Raw genomic sequence first — 19630 nt, 5'->3', positions numbered from 1 at the left:
AATGCTTAAATGTTATGCATGTATGTATACATTAAAAAGAAAGTATACAGGGATTATGTGTGGGAAACAAACTGTAGACACATATCACATAGCAATCATTATAACTCCATGAAGGATGCTCCTTTCATGTTCAGAACAGTTAGTTATTGATGCCACCTAAACCAGAACAATATATATATATATATATATATATATATATATATATATATATATATATATATATATATATATATATATATATATATATATATATATATATATATATATATATATATATATATATATATATATATATATATATATATATATATATATATATATATATATATATATATATATATATATATATATATATATATATATATATATATATATATATATATATATATATATATATATATATATATATATATATATATATATATATATATATATATATATATATATATATATATATATATATATACTATTTTGAAGACAGCACTAACACTTCAGGAGTCATAAGTATTCATCAGTGTTCCCAGTGCCTCCAGTAATTTATGATCCTTGATGGTGTGTGGAGGGAGGCCTCCTGCCTGGCTCAGAAGCATTAGTGAGCCTCCTGCCACCCACCTAGGTCTACCTGCCATCTCTCCCCAGTCCTTCAATGATCCCATTATGATTAATGATTCCACTCTAAGGTCACTACCAAGCCTAAATATTTTTCTTACTTGAAAAGAAAATTCAAATCAATAAGCCTTCATGAGCAACAGATCACTGTGGTCCAGATATATAACAGTCACAGGCTGTAATATATCTACCGTAGCAACACTACTTGGCAGAATAAGAAGATATCCTACAGTCTTAATATAAGCCACCTCTCAAAGTGCTACACTACACCTACACAGGACATGTTTTCCAAGAATCCCTTGCTGTGTGTGCCTGTACTGCTGCCAAGAGTACACTGCCTCACATGATGGTCTAATGAACATATACAAAGCTACCATTATACCAATACATACTTACTCAGTCATAACAAGGTGTGTACAGCAGGCTCTTCAATAAAATTTCAAGGTTACTGTTGGTCCTTCTTAGCAGACTACTGGCACAGTCACTCATACAATGACACATACAAAAAGTTGCTGATGTAACCACAACACTGTACTCATCTATTCACTTCACTGTGTTGTGAAAAGCCCTTTGATTACAGGATTATAACAACAAACTTGCCAGAATACTACATGGATCACTATCTCACAGTCCTTGAGTCACCAAACTCCACGTGAGCATCACCATATGACCACTGTGCTGCCACCACTACCACCACCGTCACCACCACCACTGCAACTACACTCGGGCAGGAGGGGCAGAGCCTCACACCAGACAGGTGGTGCCCGATCGGCCAACCTACCAATATGGCTGTGCGCCCAACAGGAAACTTGGCCAAATGGTGTAACAAAGACCCTCCTCCAAGCCTGGGGGCCACTACACTTTCAAGGGGGGGCAGGAGGAGACCCAATGAGGGGGGGAAGGAATACCACGAAGGGTTGGACCCGCAAGGGTTGACTAACGCCAGCCGGATATCCCATCACACAATGCTGCCGCCAATATCCCGCTGCGACGCCCCAAACGCACCCCCTCCCAGCATGGGCGCCACCAGGCCAACCCACAACACCATTTTCTCTTTCAAACTCTACTAAGCAGTGGACATTTTTCACCACCTTTCATCCTCTTTCAGTTTCTGGCTCAAAGTTTCACCAAAACATTTCTCTGGGTAACTTTGTGCGTCCAGCACTTAATTTTAGGGCAGAACAAAAATCATCATACATGTGGCAGCCCGGCCCACATTGTTCAACGTAGCGGCAGACATTCAATAGCTGTGACTTTGACAGGTGAGATTAATGAAAGCAAATTTTCATAATTCGATAAGGTAAGAAATGCCTCCTACAGAGTGTACACAACTTTAAGGGACCTTTAGAAGGAGACAACCATACAAATATCTATGGGGTACATCCAGGCATCTCCCACCATAATCTCCAACTGTCCAATTGTCTCACAGAGGCCAGCCAGACCCACCTCCCTAGAACTCGATTAGTCCCTATATGGGAGGCAGCTACGGCCCCTCTCCAAAGGCTGATCACCTCTAAGCCATTGTTACACACCACATTCACCTCACTACCTCTGCTCCACCTCCACTTCCACCTCCACCTCCACCTCTGTGCTGCACTGCTGAGTCCACCGGGGACTAACTCAATGAATAGATAAAGGGTAGCTGGCACTGTTTTCTATAGAGCCTTGTGTAGAGAAAATTATTCTATATGTATTAAGATATTGGTTAGGTTTCAATGTTTTGGAAAGCATCCAATATTAACATACATAAAAAAACAAATTAGTTTTGGTATTACAAATAGGTAAATATTTAGAAGTAGACAGAAGAGTAAAGAAAAGAGACAAACAGTAACAGATGGAAAGCGAGAAACACAAATTGTTAAAATAAAGAGACAAACAGATCAGCCATATGAAAGCAAATACTACTCTTCTTAAAAACTCTTAAAAAAGTAGTACGGAAATCATGAAGAAGCAACACTGAGGAGGCTGGCCCCTACAAACCCACAGCAGCCTACCATCCCTCTTCCTCCCTGTGGTCATAAAGGTTACCAAGGATATAAGCCACCATCAGGGCCACACAATGCTCAGCCACCTCACATAATGTATTTGGGTTTCCTGCTTTTTCCTTGGCCTTTACAGAGATTAAAGTATGACATTATGCTTGACAGTTTCCATGGCAGTAGTCTCAGTAACTTCCTCAAACACTTCATAGCATTTACAGTAAGTTTAGGAAGTATGGATCAGGTAAGATAAGGTTAGTAATGCTATTTTGTATCAGATTAAGAAGCTATCAGGTAGGTGTTCAAAGGAATAGGTCAGGTAAGATTCATATGATGGTGTTTTGTATCTAACACTGTAAGTAGTTGGAAGGAAATTACATACAATGAGCATTGGATGATTTTTAGATTACCTAGCATGATAATTCTTTCCTTCATGGCAAAACTGAAGCTTACACCACAAACCTCAAATAAATATCATCCTAGAAGTCTCCTTTAGGAAACAAATAAGTATGGATTTGTTTTTGAAGAGGAAATTACTTTTTGCTTTGTCAGAGCTGCTCTCAGTGATGGGAAGACCAGCATGAGGGTAATGGTCTCAGCCAGCAGGATGTCCTCGCCTCCCCATTCCCCCTCTCTACCTGCCCTTGCCCCTCCTCTTCCCTCCCTCCCCTTGTCTCCCACCATCACCCACACACCCAACATTAATGAGTTTTCAATACTGTGAATCTTTGAACTTTTAATAATTACATAATGCAGGACCAATTTTGAATGAGAGACATTTTCAATACGAGTAATGTAACATTGATTCTGCATATATAATCTCAATCATATAAATCATACTGAAAAATAAATAGTATTGTCCCTAATTAAGTTTTGCCATCTCTACACAAAATATGCCAACCAACCGCCATGTATAATTACACCTCCTGACAATCTTCCATCTCCTTAATGCATCTCTTATCACACTCCATCTTCCACTCCACTCCACTCCACTCCACTCCTTCTTCCCCTCCATCAACCAGTGAGGGTACGGGTGCCTGCCTCCTGTCACCACCCTCTTTGCACAGCTACAAGTGTCTTCTGGTCCAGCCCTCTCCATTAACACACACCCTACATATCCTCTTACACTTGCCCTCATCACCCACCATTCCCTCACACCTCCTCACTTTACTTCTACAGTGACTCATACATTACTAAATTGTAACATTGTATAGAAGTGATGATGAACATTATTCAGTCAAAGCAACTAAATTTTTTGTGTTATCTAATATATTCTCAGGATAGATACTTTGGTGATAAACTTTGAATATGTTAATATAAGAACAGGAAAACAAGGGAAGCAGCAAGAACCCATCAGGCCTACAATGGCAGTCCCTCTATGAGACATTCCTAAATATTTCCACCTACCCTCTCATCCACAGCATGTTGGCTCTCTGACATGGGACTCACTGACACTTTCATCTACACCTGCACAAAGTTGGCCTCCCATCATGAAAAAGATACACGGAGGTGTTAAAAGGCTATCTGATACAAGTGTACCATGCTAAGGCAGTGCGACAGTCCTACACTTCATTCTGGGAGTCAGGATGATGCAGGGAAAACAACCATGACAAGAAGGACTGAGGATGACAATTCAGGATGGTGCTGGTATCCAAAATATTGGTGACTTGTCAGTTTTGAGCAGGGATTCAGCGTAACACAAGTAGCACACTCCATCATTGACTCAAACACTTGCTGTACATACATGTAGCCTATATATATATATATATATATATATATATATATATATATATATATATATATATATATATATATATATATATATATATATATATATATATATATATATATATATATATATATATATATATATATATATATATATATATATATATATATATATATATATTGATACATAAATACATATATAATGGTCCTTTACTTTAAGTTGAAGAGCATGATAAGTTTATCATGTACCTACTAGCATCAGTCAATTCTTATTGCATTTACCTTTGCATATTTAGTATTTATCATTCCCTGTCTCTAATGACTAAAGGAGAATCACTAGGAACATTCTTTTAAACCTGCTTCATTGCTATTCTGAGAGAGAAGCTTAACAGATAAAAGATTTCTAGCCAGCTTATATAACAGATCTGAATTAGAATTTAAGTTGACTGGTTGAACTCTTCTTCACTACAAATAATAATAAATCTTATATCCGTAATTATTTGATGTGTTTCATTTCTTTATTTATGCTTCTAGGGCAATTTGTTGAATACAATCCTATCTTAGTTACAATGTCACTGATATAAGTAAGATGATGAAATGTCAAATAAATTAATAAATCAATATAATTATTACAATTAAGAAATATTTTCATTTACTTATTGCATGTTCAACATGACCATGACAAATCTATACTTCCCAAAAATATATAATTGGTAATAAACAAAAAATATGAAACTTAAACCCATCAATAAATTGACATGATTAGAAAATAACTTTTTACAGAAGGGATGCCATATGATCTGTAAAAATAGCTGACTTCATCCCATAAGGGTTCACCTCATTTAGTGGCTCATTCAAGCTCTTTGTTCTGGGAGGAGCTGCGGTAAATGTGAGGGTGTGCACAAGGTCACTTTCAATAGAGGTGCTCCGTATGGGTGACACAACCCTCTGCAGCTTGGAGAGTTTCACCTTTAAGACAACCAATTATACACCTCTTTCTTGTCTTAGGGTTCCAACACAGTAACTTTGCCTAGTCATGAAAAAATGTACTGAAAAAAAGCAACTAATCTGCATGTTTAGGACAGCAAGGAGCTATCTGGCGTTCACAACGCCACACCACTCGATCACTACCTCCACACACACACACACACACACACACACACACACACACAACTGAACGAGTTTAAAGAAAGTGACACATATAAACAATACATGAACTCTTCAATTTCCTTTTTGATCTATAAAGTACAATATCTGATGTGGCACAATTTGCTGGAGGAATAAGAGAGAGAGAGAGAGAGAGAGAGAGAGAGAGAGAGAGAGAGAGAGAGAGAGAGAGAGAGAGAGAGAGAGAGAGAGAGAGAGAGAGAGAGAGAGAGAGAGAGAGAGAGAGAGAGAGAGAGAGAGAGAGAGAGAGAGAGAGAGAGAGAGAGAGAGAGAGATGCAAGACAACAGAAGTGAACAAGGGACCAACCAAGTGGAGCGGCAGCAGTAAAAGTCCCTGAGTCTAGGCAGCTAAAAGTCCTGCTGAGAGCCTGATGTCCCTCCCATGGCCCACTCATCGACACACACACACACACACACACACACACACACACACACACACACACACACACACACACACATATTATTGCAAGGACAAAGGCTTGATATTTGAGAGAATGCAAGGAAAGTTGAGGATGGTGAGAGATGTGAATGATATAACAAGTACTGCTTCCTACAAAGAAATGTTAACCATTCAGTACTGGGATGCATTTTTATCATGAATTTCTGGTGGGATTAGGCAATTTTATTGACATCAGGAAGGGTCTATGGAGGTCAGAAGGTTAATGGCAGAGTCTTCACTATTTGATTCACTACATGATTTTCTGAAGCTGTATAAAATTGCCAAATAGTAAGCAAAATAAATATGAAAATGCTTCCTGGTACTGAAGAGGTTAATATATTTAGAAGAGTACGATAGAAGAATAGGTGATACAAATAACTATAATTACAGACAAGTGTGACTCAAGCTTTGTATGAGTACAAATTAATCAGAAAATGAATTCCTGGCAGTTATCAAGGAACATATATACATAAAAGACATCACACCTTGTGCATCCAATTTACAGTGATATAAAACTTCAACCAAATATATTTTCCTTGATTTTTCTATCACACTTCAAAATTAAAAACCTACCCACTTTTCACCCACTAATTCACCTAAGTACTTCTTTTAATTACTGGCCATATCACTCATTATCTCATATTTCTGGAGTCAGGTAAGCATTAGTGTAGCAGCAATAAGCTTCCATCGTGACTTGTGTGGGAATTACCCAGTGAACTTTACTATCCCCTTCCCCCGGCGCAGAAAAGATGGTCACATTCCTCAAGGTGGTTCCCTACTACCTGTGAGCCTCTCTGGCTATGGGCATAAAATCCAAAATCCATTAATCATACACCACAAAATCCTGACCACCTACTACAACCACAGCCTTTGTCTCCCTGGTAGCTACCTTCCCCCCACTCCCATAACTTTCTCTCACTATCAAATACTGTGCACTACATTCTTGTAACATATGATAACACTCTATCCTTCACCATGCTACTTTTTGTGGGAGAACCAATAATTCAGGTCCAAAACATTTTTATAAAATATGATGAAGCTCTCCATCCCTCAGCTTTTCCAGTGAAGATTTCATTTATCCATTATATACAAGTTAAACTCCATAATGTAAAGTACTAATAAGTAAAGATATATAAGACATAAATTTCAGAACTCCATCATATACAGGAAATGCACATAACTGAAAACTTTATCTAAAGAGAGAAATTCCTTTCTGGTAAGTCCAGGTGAAGACTGAGCAGATAGCAGAGAAAAATATTATCACCACCTTGTGCTTCTGCCATTGTCCCACCTCCTCCCAACATGACTGAAATGGGCCCAAATAATGGCTAATGTAAGGACAAAGTGACAGGTGGGAGGAGCAAGGCAGGGCCCTAATGACGCGCTGCCACACACCCACATTGTCCCCCCAGCCCGGCCTTCGCCACACTGTCTCACCATCAGCCTTTCCTCAACACATCCGTTATCTTCCCCATCCCAGACTAGACTCCACTGAGAACTTAACAAATGTATCCTGTGTCTTGTGTCTGTCAGAAATGGATCAATGACACTATCCAGCTACACTCTCCTTCCACAGTCTTACCACCTTCCTTTTCTAACATATCCAATATCTTTCCCATCCATTATTACCATTTCATGCAATGAAATGGTAATAACAATAAGGCATACTCTCCTTGCACATCCCATTCTTATATATTTACTATTTTTATGCATAAAAAATACATATCATTCTTTGCATCTTTCATATAAAGTTACCATTATATCATACAATTAATGGTATTTATGTGACATCAAGATATCTGATATCTGTTATGTGGGATGTGCAAGGAGAGTATGCCTTATTGTTATTACCATTTCATTGCATGAAATGGTAATAACAATAAGGCATACTCTCCTTGCACATCCCACATAACAGATATCTTGATGTCACATAAATACCATTAATTGTATGATATAATGGTAACTTTATATGAAAGATGCAAAGAATGATATGTATTTTTTATGCATAAAAATAGTAAATATATAAGAATTTTCCAGATATTCCTAAGTAATCATATTTCACAACTCAAAAAGCACAATAACTATGGATATAAGCTGATAAACTGCCAAGTGCCTGTAATAAAAACGTCTACTTTTGTAAGCAAACAACATCACACCAAAACACAATAAAAAAACATAATCTGAGCTTCAATACTAAATTTCTGATATAGAATCAAACAAAATGAAATAGAACTAAAATTTATCAAACGGCCAAAGTGCCAGAAAAGATAAGCAGCGGCTCCCTCCAGCGTCTGTCACGAACACTCTCATGATTAATGGTGGCTGCCCATCGTTTACCAAATGCCCTAACCCAACCCACCACTCTCCCTTCCCTCCCTCCCTCACTCTCCCTATGCCAGACTGCTTCTCTCTCTCTCTCTCTCTCTCTCTCTCTCTCTCTCTCTCTCTCTCCCCAGGACAGCAGCTGCCTCGATATGAGTGAAGTAATGAAAGACATAATGGTAATCCAGCCACACGGGAAACAATGGTGTAATGGTGTGGTTCCTTTATATAGATAGAGAACAAAGCTGCATGGTAAGGGGAATACGTGATATCCCTCTAATAATCTTCATATTCTTTGTTGGATTAAATCTGTAACTACATCAGCTACATCAGTTCAAATATCTATCTGTCTCTCCAGATCTGATGCCCATTCCTTAGCAATATCCTCCGGAAATAGCAATGGGAGAAGAATCTTAATGTATTCTTCTCCTTGCATTCCTGCTTTTCATGGCCATATCCCTTCATCCCTTCCTCTCGCACTCAAGCACCTCAACTCATCACTACAACTAAACAACAACCTTGCGTATCTCTACTGGAGGTACAATTGCTATGCATTTCTTAACTGATGATTCTGTGTACAGCTGAAGCAATATTACTTGTGATGTTAATAAAAATTAGTAATAAGAATAGAGAAGAAAGAATTCAATATACTATGGAGTCTTTAGTATTATACATCTCTCAATTTTTATTTGATACTATCTGTAGCTTATCACAAACAGCCTGATAAGGACAATAGATATGCTGTTGCTGTCCTCCCGTCATCTAACTTGGTGTAAATGCAATGCAATGTTTAGCTCCACCATGAGAGAACAGGACTCCTCTTTCATTGCAAGTATTTTGTCAATGTACTATAACACAGTAACACAGAGTGTGGTGAGATGGTGAAGGTCAAGCAAAGTGAGATAAAATGGTCCTGAAGACCTGCTGTGATGTGGAAGAGTCCAAGAGTCCATCCCAGCTACAAGTTAATAACCTGGTAACCATTAATCTCAGTGAAGTCAGGTTATCAAACTCACTTTAATCAAGTATTGAACCTCCTAGATTTTTTTCTGTGACCCCTTTTACAGCGGCCAAATAGAAGTCCTTATTGAAATTCATTACCTAAGAGTCCTTCATTTATCACCTGTCACTCCCTCCACAAAACCACTTATGCTACACTTAATGTTGCATGGATTTGCTAACTCTAATTCCTTAGCAACATACTTTCCTTATTAATTTCTTGACAAACTATATCTATTCTGTATTTATTATTTTTATTCAATATTAAAGAACAATTAAAAAGATGATGAGCTCTTATATCCATACAATTATGAACCTTACATATAACTATCCCAAGACCCAGCCTGTCCATTTGTCCTTGCCACCATGCTGCTTTTGGGTCTGAGTCTGCATTGTTGAAATACTTAAATGTGCCAGTTTTTGTTCAGTATCATCACCATTATTCTGTTCTGACGATGAATCGCATCTGTGAACTTATTAAAAAAACATAAAAAAATATAAAACTGGCTATGGAATTTGTGGTGTGGTGGTGGTGGACAAAGGTAACACAAAGGGGCAATCTGTGGGTGTGCCTGGCAGCTGCTGTCTCCACCTGAGGAGTGGCAGCTCCTATTGTCAGCCGCAGTACCCTCCACAATGCCTGTTTATTAACATTACAACACAGCACACCCTCTCCCACCCTCAGGACTCACCACTCTGCATATCTAATGTATGGTACTACTATATATTTTGTGCTACATGTATACAGCATTATATATCATATGCTGGTGCTGTGTCTCTCAATGCTGATATCTTTCCTAATCCACTGAAGTATTTTCTGTGATAGTAATATCTCTCTCTCTCTCTCTCTCTCTCTCTCTCTCTCTCTCTCTCTCTCTCTCTCTCTCTCTCTCTCTCTCTCTCTCTCTCTCTCTCTCTCTCTCCTTTCAGTTAACATGAGAGGTGCTACAAGTCTTCAGCATACACTAACAATCATGGCCAGCTGCATGAAGGTGATATTCTCATCTTTATCCTGAAACTCTTGAAGTAATGACTGATGATCCAAGATTTAAATAATCTCAACCTTAAAGCTTATTAAAGCATTAATCTACTGGTAAAGCAATGATTATATGGCTGTAGTTTTTCTCTTTCTTTTCTTCCATATTCAAAACTTTTCTGAGTATTTCCTTTCTCATATCAGCCAGTGACGAGACAATAACGAGTCATTGTAGAGTGTGGTTGCTTACCCCACACCACCTGGATACAACACATTGAGGGACTGATAGCAGAGTGAAGAAATAAAGCTGGGATGAACAAAGAGGAAAGGACAAAAGGACAAAACAGATGAACCATCCTCTAGATGAGTTCACAAAGATTCCTGCAATGAGGAGATAACTCACATTTTATGTTGATCATATGTACATACTTATGTATGTACAGTACTATGTAGATGAATCAGAATAACTCTGTCATTTTTTTCAACGTAAACATCTACCTTTCCCTTTAGGCAGCTGAGATAACTATCTCTTTTTCTATCATAAACTATATTCATGAGTGTAATAAACTGAAAAATCAAAATTGGCTCTGTCCTTTCTGTCTACTACATATATATTAATTTTAGATCCTCCATAATGCAGGGAACGAAAGCAACAACATATTTATATGCATACTTCCCTTTACACTTACAAGTATTTTCTCATATCTTATCTCTGCATTGCAGTCTTAGATAAGAAATAAATTTTTCCTTCTTATCTATCTGTGTATCTCCATTGCAGTAGCCAAGACTGAGCATCTCCAAATATGCTTATTTTCACAATGACAATGATTAATTCCCCCTTGTAAATCTTAGTCTTTCCTAACGTACTTTCCCAACTTTACTTTACTCTGTTTCACCAGTGTTATCACAATGATTTTGCCAGGAGCAGGTAAGTGAGCATGACAACTCTGCCAGTGATTGATGCTGTCACTCATTAATCAGTCTATACATTCTCTACTGGCATGACATGCTGGCTGGTCCACAGTGACGAGTAATTAACATCTTATATGTGGGTTACCAAGGATGACTTAGTGGTGTGGCATGTGAGACTAATGCAGTGTTGCTTGGGGGAAGTACAATACTGTTTTCTTACGAAATAACACTGCATAATATTTCATATAATTCGCAAATCACTCATAAGTACAATCCTCTCCACTTCTACTTAGCATTGTCTATGTATGAATCATCTGTTGTAAACTGTCAGCTTTCACTCACATCTGAAACAAATCTCATAAATCCTTACATCACCCTCATGCTTACTCATACTGACTTAAAGTGTCCTGGATACAAGCCTAATCAGGTGCAATGGTTAACTGCAGATGCAGACATTTCACACATTGGCAATGCTAAGTGTTGAACGTGTAAGTGGAGGGGATCATATCTCAAGCTGCCTGAAGCACTAATTCTTTCACATTCATATACTGTAATGCATATGGAGATAACTAAGAATTAAAAAGCAAAGTGTGCCACTAAAATAAAGCAACAACCTTATTGTACATTGCTATGCAAAACCTGATCATGTCATCTGGCCATTTCAGTTATTTCTAGTCAAGATTTCCTTCTGTGGTAGGAGGACTGCCTCACTGTACACTTAACAGCTAGCTTGAAAAAAGTACTGCTTGTTTTAGAGTGGGATGCAGTGAGAGGAGAACGAATTTCTCAGTATTTTGAGTCCCTATATAACTCCTATCACTTATGGCTTAGGTTTCTAGAGAGAAAGAAAAAGACTAAATGATGAAGATGATATCCAGTAGTGATGTGCAAGGTGTAATGTTGAGAGAAAGACCTGAAATGAGATGGAGAGACGGTGTGAAGAGTGTCATATGTCATATCTGTGCAGCAACGAAGAGGTGAATTAGTAATGAATGGTGAAAAGTTGTGAATGCATGAAGATCAGATCAGAGAAAGGATTTATTTCACTATGCATCACTTCAGAAAATCACACTCAGATTATGGGTATAAAGCCACCAAAAGTGGATATGTTCTTCAATATCTCCCAAATAGTGGCTACAGAGCCGCTTACCATAAAAAAAGCAAATGTCTCAACCAGTACACCATGAGAAAGCAAGGAAGAGAATGACGTAAGAGTAATGAAGCGATGGAAGGAGTACCAGACTTGAAATACACTCATTTTATCAGGAATAATGAACAAGCCAAGAGCAGCCAATTTCAGCATCAAACCAACCTTCACTACCAAGACATCCAAGAGTAAGGAGCATCATAATATATGACTGTATCTTCAGCAGATTGTCAACATGTCCAAGACAATGGAGGACAAATCTATGAAGAAATTTAAGCATTAATTAGTGAACTGACATTCTACAAAACCCATCTGTTACTCATTCTCATTACAAGACCCCACAACTGTACATCACAAACACAAATAGGCATTCATGAGCATACATTTGAGATTAACCCCTTCAGTACTACGATGCATTTTTACCTTGAATTTTTTGTGTGATTAGACAATTTTATTTACATTAGAAAGAGTATATGGAGGTCCAAAGATTAATGACAAGTCTTCACTATTTCAGTGCCCACATAAGTTTCTGAAGCTGTATAAAAAAGCCAAGTAGTAAGCAGAATAAATATGAAAACATGTCCTGGTAATGAATGGTTAAGATAAAGTTAGGAGCACAAGTTTTAGCCACAAATAGCCTTAAAACTCATCTCCGTGTGCACTGTTGAAACTTCGATTAATTACTTTCCTTACTCTAGGTTTCCATAGTTTATCTTCTTCCTATTTCCTCAGATAATACTAATCAACCAACCCAAAGAAGGGATGGCAAACGGGTGAGCTTTGCGTCAACTTCCTCAGCCCCGATTTGAGTGAGAGCTCACAGATTCATAGCTATGCACACAACCTTCTTTACCTTGGAGCCACAGTCTCAGCTAACATGGGAATAGCTATACAATGAAAACAATCTTTTTTCTCTCTCTAGAATTATAAACCTTCAGTCAATATGAGATGCTGCTGTTACATAAATGGCCATGTCATTAAAAGGCCCATATTCAGAAACTCTTTGCTCTCTTAACACGACTACTTTCAAAGGTCACAGAATTTATCAACTAGGTTCTCAAGAGTGTTTTGCCTATCATTAATGCAGAAATAGTGTTAAGCCCTCACTAGAACAGTACAAACACCTTTAAAAACCCATGTGCCTTCTAATGTATTCTGAAAGTAGTGAGGTTTGGCACATAAGTGTCTATGAATATGGCCGTCGTGGTACAGTGGAACCATGCGTGCTTTGGGATCCTAGAGGTCTCCAAGCGCACGGGTTCGAATCCTGTCCACGGTCCGAGTGTAGGTTGGGCTTCCTCACTCGGGGTAAGGGTTTCCTAGCGGGTGGGCTTTAAGATAGGAGGTAACCTAAAAAGTATCCCCTTTAGCCCATAAATTCCCGTGAAAAGCCCACATGGTATAAAAAAAAAAAAAAAAAAAAAAAAAAAAGTGGTCATTTACTACGATAGAGTTAGCCAGGACAATATCAAATATTTAGATAGTAAATCATGCCCTTATCTCTCCACATAAAAAGTGTAATGCTAGTGAACTTGAGGCATCACTATCACAGAAACAGTCACCTCTTAAAAATAAATCAAAGAATGTACACTAGTTTTTCAGCAATCCTCACTCTAATTAACTATTCATGACTAAAGCTAATGATGTAGGTAATGTAGGTGGGTTCTATAGATAAGTATCCACGTGTGCTGATTTAGCTATCAGTATCACGGGGCTTGCAGTAAGGTCCAGGAGACAGTCAACACGTGTATTGTTCTTAATCGGTTATAAAGAACAAATCAATCCTGCTAACTCAGTGTGTGTGTTCTCTCCTCAGTCTGGGTGCAATCCTTCTAAGGATTGTGGGTTAGTGTGGCTGCCAAATGTATGAGAGTGTAGAGTATGTGTATTAGTAGTGTTAGGTATTTTCCTATGTTACTATTGAAGTAATATTCCTATACATTGAGAGCAATAAAGCTTACCTGTCTCAACAATATCAATAAGACTAATAAAGCTTACCTGTCTCAACAATAAGACTAATAAAGCTTACCTGTCTCAGAGTCCACTGTAAAGTTGAGTTGCAGCCAGAGGTTGTCTTCAGGTTTCTCATCAATGGTAGTGTTGCTCTTTGGCTGAAAATATTAAGTAATTTTAGTAAAACAGAACACAATAACACAGAATATAATACTTAATTCCTGGTCCACATGATGAAAGTTTTGTTTGAGAATTGCAAGTCACAAATCTGATGTAAAGATATCAAATAATCTAAGTAAAACAGAATACAATAAAATAGAATAAAATGCCTAATCTCCACTCCCCATATTAGGCTTTGTTTAAGCTTTGCAAGTCTTGTGAATTCGTAGATGACATTTAAACATTCTCAGTTAAACAGAACAAAACTACTTAACCACCAATTTACATTAGACAAGTGTTGTTTGAGCATTGGAAGGTTAATGGTAATGAATTTGACAAGGACTAAAAGGAAGTGAAAATATAAAACATTTTCATTAAAATAACACAATTAAACAGAACAAAATCGATAATTAGTCCAATGAAAAGTTATTTGAGCAGTGTAAGTCTCATGCATTAGGAAGGAATAAAGGACAAAAGGCAGAAAGAATGATTCAGGGAAAATAATGAAATAAGCTCAAGGCATTATAGCACCATAAAGTAATTAATTTCAAGGGTGATAGCAATAATGACAGATAACCAGGGGAGGGATTGTAACTGACAGAAATTGATGGTTAGCTTTGATATCTGGCTATGGACTTTTCTTCCTTGACAGAAATTACAGTAATTCTATATTTGCGAGTTGCTCAACTTCTCACTTTATGATACACTCCTAAGATTGTCACAGAATCTACAGAACACAGTGGCCATTTCACAACCACAAGAAACAGAATATTGAGGCTGCTCTGCCATGGCCATCCTTTCAGGGAACACTTATGAAGGATGCAAGATATATGAGAAGATGTAAGGAGATAGATAAAGAGGAAGATAAAAAGATAAACAAATTGCTCTTAGTGCTATATCAAGTGTGTCGATGCTCATATTCAATGGAAATTGTTCATCAAAAGGGGATATAAGATATCTGAGGAGACATCAAAATACATTAGGCTAAACTACATTACACACAGCAAACATTCTTAGATATTGCTATCCTAAAGTGCTAAATTGTCACTTTGCTAATATAAAGATGGAAGTTGCTTATGCAAAGATCTCTGAGGAACATGCAGACATCACAATATATTAAAAAAATTTATATTACACACAGCAAACATTCAAAGGTCTTACTATTACAGAGAACTAAATATCTAGTAATATCTGCATACTGATGTTGAAATGGAAATGATTCAAACAAAAGTATACATAATTAAGGTTTCTGATGAAGATATATCAGGACATGCCAGACAAGCCTTCATTACACACAGCATACAAACAGGAATAGTATCAGGTGGCAACCATGAAGGATTGTAAATAGAGAGAGAGAGCAGTGAACACACCTTCTTGCCATGGTCCTTGTCCTTAGAGGGAGAGTCAGTATGGCTCTCAGTTCCATCATCTTCATACACTTCCCGTGGCACACCAAGGTCGACATCCTGCTTCCACAGAGCCTCGATAAGCGCCAGGTCCTGAAAAATATTGCAATATAAGGAAATGCTCATCAAAACTTAAAGAATATAACAAAAAGTACTCAGTTGTTTGTAATGTGATATTTGAGCTGTATATATTGAGTAATAGGATGAATAGACACAGAATTAACCCCTTCAGTACTATGACGTGTTTTCATATTAATTCTGCTTACCATTTAATGATTTTATACACCTTTAGAAACTTATGTGGGGATTGAAATAGTGAAGACTGTGGCAATTAATCTTCTGACCTCCATTGATTCTTCCTAATGTAAATAAAATTGTCTTATCACAACCAAACTTGTAGTAAAAATGTGTGCCAATACTGAAGAGGTTAAGACAGGCAACTGAAGCATCAATGGATGGATGAAACCATGAATGGGAGTGAAAACAGGAAAGAAAATGAAACTGAAGATTTAAGTTAAAATTATCTAAAATTTTAGCATAACATGGATATAAGGTAAAATACACACCAAAAAAATTTAAGAATAAATATAATGATGATGATAACAGTAATAATAATAAACAGCAGCAGTAACAACAACAACAGGAGTAGTAGTAGTAGTAGTAGTAGTAGTAGTAGTAGTAGTAGTAGTAGTAGTAGTAGTAGTAGTAGTAGTGGTGGTGGTGGTGGTGGTGGTGGTGGTGGTGGTGGTGGTGGTGGTGGTGGTGGTGGTGGTGGTGGTGGTGATGGTGAGTAGTAGTAGTAGTAGTAGTAGTAGTAGTAGTAGTAGTAGTAGTAGTAGTAGTAGTGGTGGTGGTGGTGGTGGTGGTGGTGGTGGTGGTGGTGGTGGTGGTGGTGGTAGTAGTAGTAGTAGTAGTAGTAGTAGTAGTAGTAGTAGTAGTAGTAGTAGTAGTAGTAGTAGTGGTGGTGGTGGTGGTGGTAGTACATGTAGTAGTAAAAAGAAGATAAAGAAAAAACAAGAAAAAGAAAAAAAAAGAAACAAAAAGAAAAAGAAACAAAAAAGATAAATATGAAACAAAGAGAAGAAAAAGAAAAAGAAAAAAAGACGACAATGAAGATAGTGATGATACAATCTGAAAAATCACAAGAAAAATACACATAGATATGATTTGACCTGTAAACAAAAATAAATTTAAGAAATTATAAAGTGATGAATTGCTACACTTTTACAATATATATATATATATATATATATATATATATATATATATATATATATATATATATATATATATATATATAATGGGTTTCCTTCATCATATGTTCAATCACGACGTTTCACCTTTGCAAAAAGCATTATCAGGTGTTAAAATAAAAATAAAAAGAATTGAAAATCAAATTAAAAACTGAGTTAATACAATTATATACAAAACTAAAATAAAAAAATTAAAACAAACAATAAATATGATGGCAATACACTACAGAGAATACACAAAAAATATGCGAACAAAACGGCAAAGCCATTGTTAATTCCCTCTTCACTACTATTCCTCTTGATCATGATCACGCCTAAGCAACGACGAGTCCTGAATCCGGCGGTCACTAACCACGGTAACCAGGGTTAGCAACGCGTCGGCTACTAACCTCCGGCGTGAGATCATCTGAGAGATTGTACTGATGTGAGGAATCTGACAGCAGGTGGCTGGGCTGAGTGGCGGGATCTGCTGCAGGCTGGTGGTGGTCCGGGGTGTCTGCTGAAGGCGGTGAAGGAAAGGAAGTGTGGGAGTTGAGAAGGAAAGCTTGCACGGGTGACCGCTGCGGCGGCCAGCTATAGCGACCCAAGGCATTCAGATCCTCCAGAACTGACCGCTGGTAGTCAGCCAGAATTCGATCCATATTCTTAGGGTGAAGATCAGAGCCCATGATCATAGGGGAGGACGGGCGGGCGTGACCCAGCGATGACCCAAGGATGAGGTCATGGGGCAGGTCTGCGAGGGGTGCGGTTCCCAGACTCCCCAACAAACTGTCAGGGTCCCCGCGCAGCAAACTCAGCAATAGCACCAGCTGCAAGACGCGCTCGTCCCGCAGGAATTTTTTCCGCGCGTACAGCAACATTGTGGCACGTGTCTTGGTGCGTCAATCACAAACGTCAAACAGAAAGTCACTCACTTCACTGCGATGAAAACTAGATAGCAGCGCTCACGTCAAAAGTCTGCTGTGTTTATATCTAGATTGAGTACTGTCACCAAGGCGGGGTACAGGTTGTTCTTCCTGTCATCATCACAGTGCATCACATTCAAGTTTCCTCTAACATTAAGTCTGCTGTCGTTTTTTTTTTATTACTATTATTATTATTATTATTATTTCTGATAAGTAACGGAGCAGCACTTCACTATATATATTGGGATTTACTCATGTACATATATCCTGAAATTCAAAAGAAAAGTTATATTGTCATCAAACATAACACTGACAGGCTGCACTTCAGTTTCCTTCAGAAGGAATACCATCGGTGTTAACATAATGTACGACCGACCATTCTTGTATGGTCATAAATCGCGAGAATTGTACGCACACTCTTGCCTTAGCATCTCCATCTGTCTCATTTTCCTTATCGATACGTGGTGAGCATAAAGCAATTTAGCTTATGGAGAGAGAGAGAGAGAGAGAGAGAGAGAGAGAGAGAGAGAGAGAGAGAGATTGCGTAGTGTATTGCGATTGATTACACTTCCACTGCTTACAGGGAATCAAATCACTGATATCATATATCATAACACATGCTAAACAAAATAGAGCGTTGTTAAGACATGTTGCATGACGCTCAAGAAATGTGTTCCAATACATAGTTGATCACTGTTTATTCCATCACACTCCACTCTTTTCACAGAACACAATCAATTCGTCACGCTAAACAATCACAAAGGCAAACGTAAGAAGGGATACGATCCAATATCTGACATAGTTTGTAAGGCGATAGATGAGAACACATTGCTCTACCCTTCAGTTCACACTACACCACACATGAGCAACGCGTATGGTCACAACACTCCCAATACGTAAGTGAATATGCGAGATTGCGTATCAAGTAAGAAGTTGGCAGACGTTCTCATGTGACTCTCACTACTGCTCGCTCAAGACTAACGGGAGAAAAGCCGTGTCGCTCAGTGCCACTGCGCTAACTGACTGAGAAGCAGCGAGTATGGTAGTGGCAGTGGTGCATTGGTCTAGCTAGTGTGGCAGACTCAAGTGAGCAAGGGGCGGCATGCCCGGCTTAGCGTGGGAGGGACAAAGCGCTGGCAGGTACCCCGAGGTGACACACACACACACACACACACACACACACACACACACACACACCTGTTTTCCTCTATACTAGTATATACTGCACACTCCCACACCGTGACACCATCTCCGCATTAACTATCAAGGACAGTGCATCTTTCTATCCACCACATCCCAACGTGCATGGGTACTGGCATGTGCGATTCCCAATAACTCACTTGAACCATCCCCCCACCCTCATGCACCACCTCACTGCCGCTACGAATGTTAATCCCTTACAAACATGATGCCTCTTATAGCGAAAAAAAATCCGGGTGTTGAAATTACAGTAGTCATAAGTATTGTTACTCTTTCTTCATAGTAGTAACAATAGTTCTGAAATATAATTAACTTCCCACACAAAAATGACACTTTCTTGATACATATAGCTAAACATAGCTTTAACATTTTATGGTTACGAGAAAGGCAATCCATCTCAGCTCTCATCATAAACCAGCAGAAAAGAGGTCCAGCTAATCAAACACAACTTGGGACGCGAGCCAACCATTGTTCAG

General features: G+C 38.2%; 1 protein-coding gene across 1 annotated transcript in view; it reads right to left on the bottom strand.

Moving 5' to 3' along the window:
• Positions 1–19630, bottom strand: part of LOC123508798 (endoplasmic reticulum membrane sensor NFE2L1-like) — a 289801-nt gene that overhangs the window by 250001 nt on the left and 20170 nt on the right. Inside the window, 3 exon segments of the mRNA XM_045262713.1 lie at positions 14308–14389; positions 15761–15889; positions 17439–18221. Of these exon segments, the coding sequence (XP_045118648.1) occupies positions 14308–14389; positions 15761–15889; positions 17439–17909 (682 nt within the window). The 5' untranslated portion in view covers positions 17910–18221.

Source organism: Portunus trituberculatus, chromosome 25 (genome assembly GCF_017591435.1).
Source record: "Portunus trituberculatus isolate SZX2019 chromosome 25, ASM1759143v1, whole genome shotgun sequence".
In the NCBI taxonomy this organism is placed as follows: domain Eukaryota; kingdom Metazoa; phylum Arthropoda; class Malacostraca; order Decapoda; family Portunidae; genus Portunus; species Portunus trituberculatus.
The sequence above is the reverse complement of the archived record's forward strand: the minus strand, read 5'-3'. Positions and strand labels throughout refer to the sequence as shown.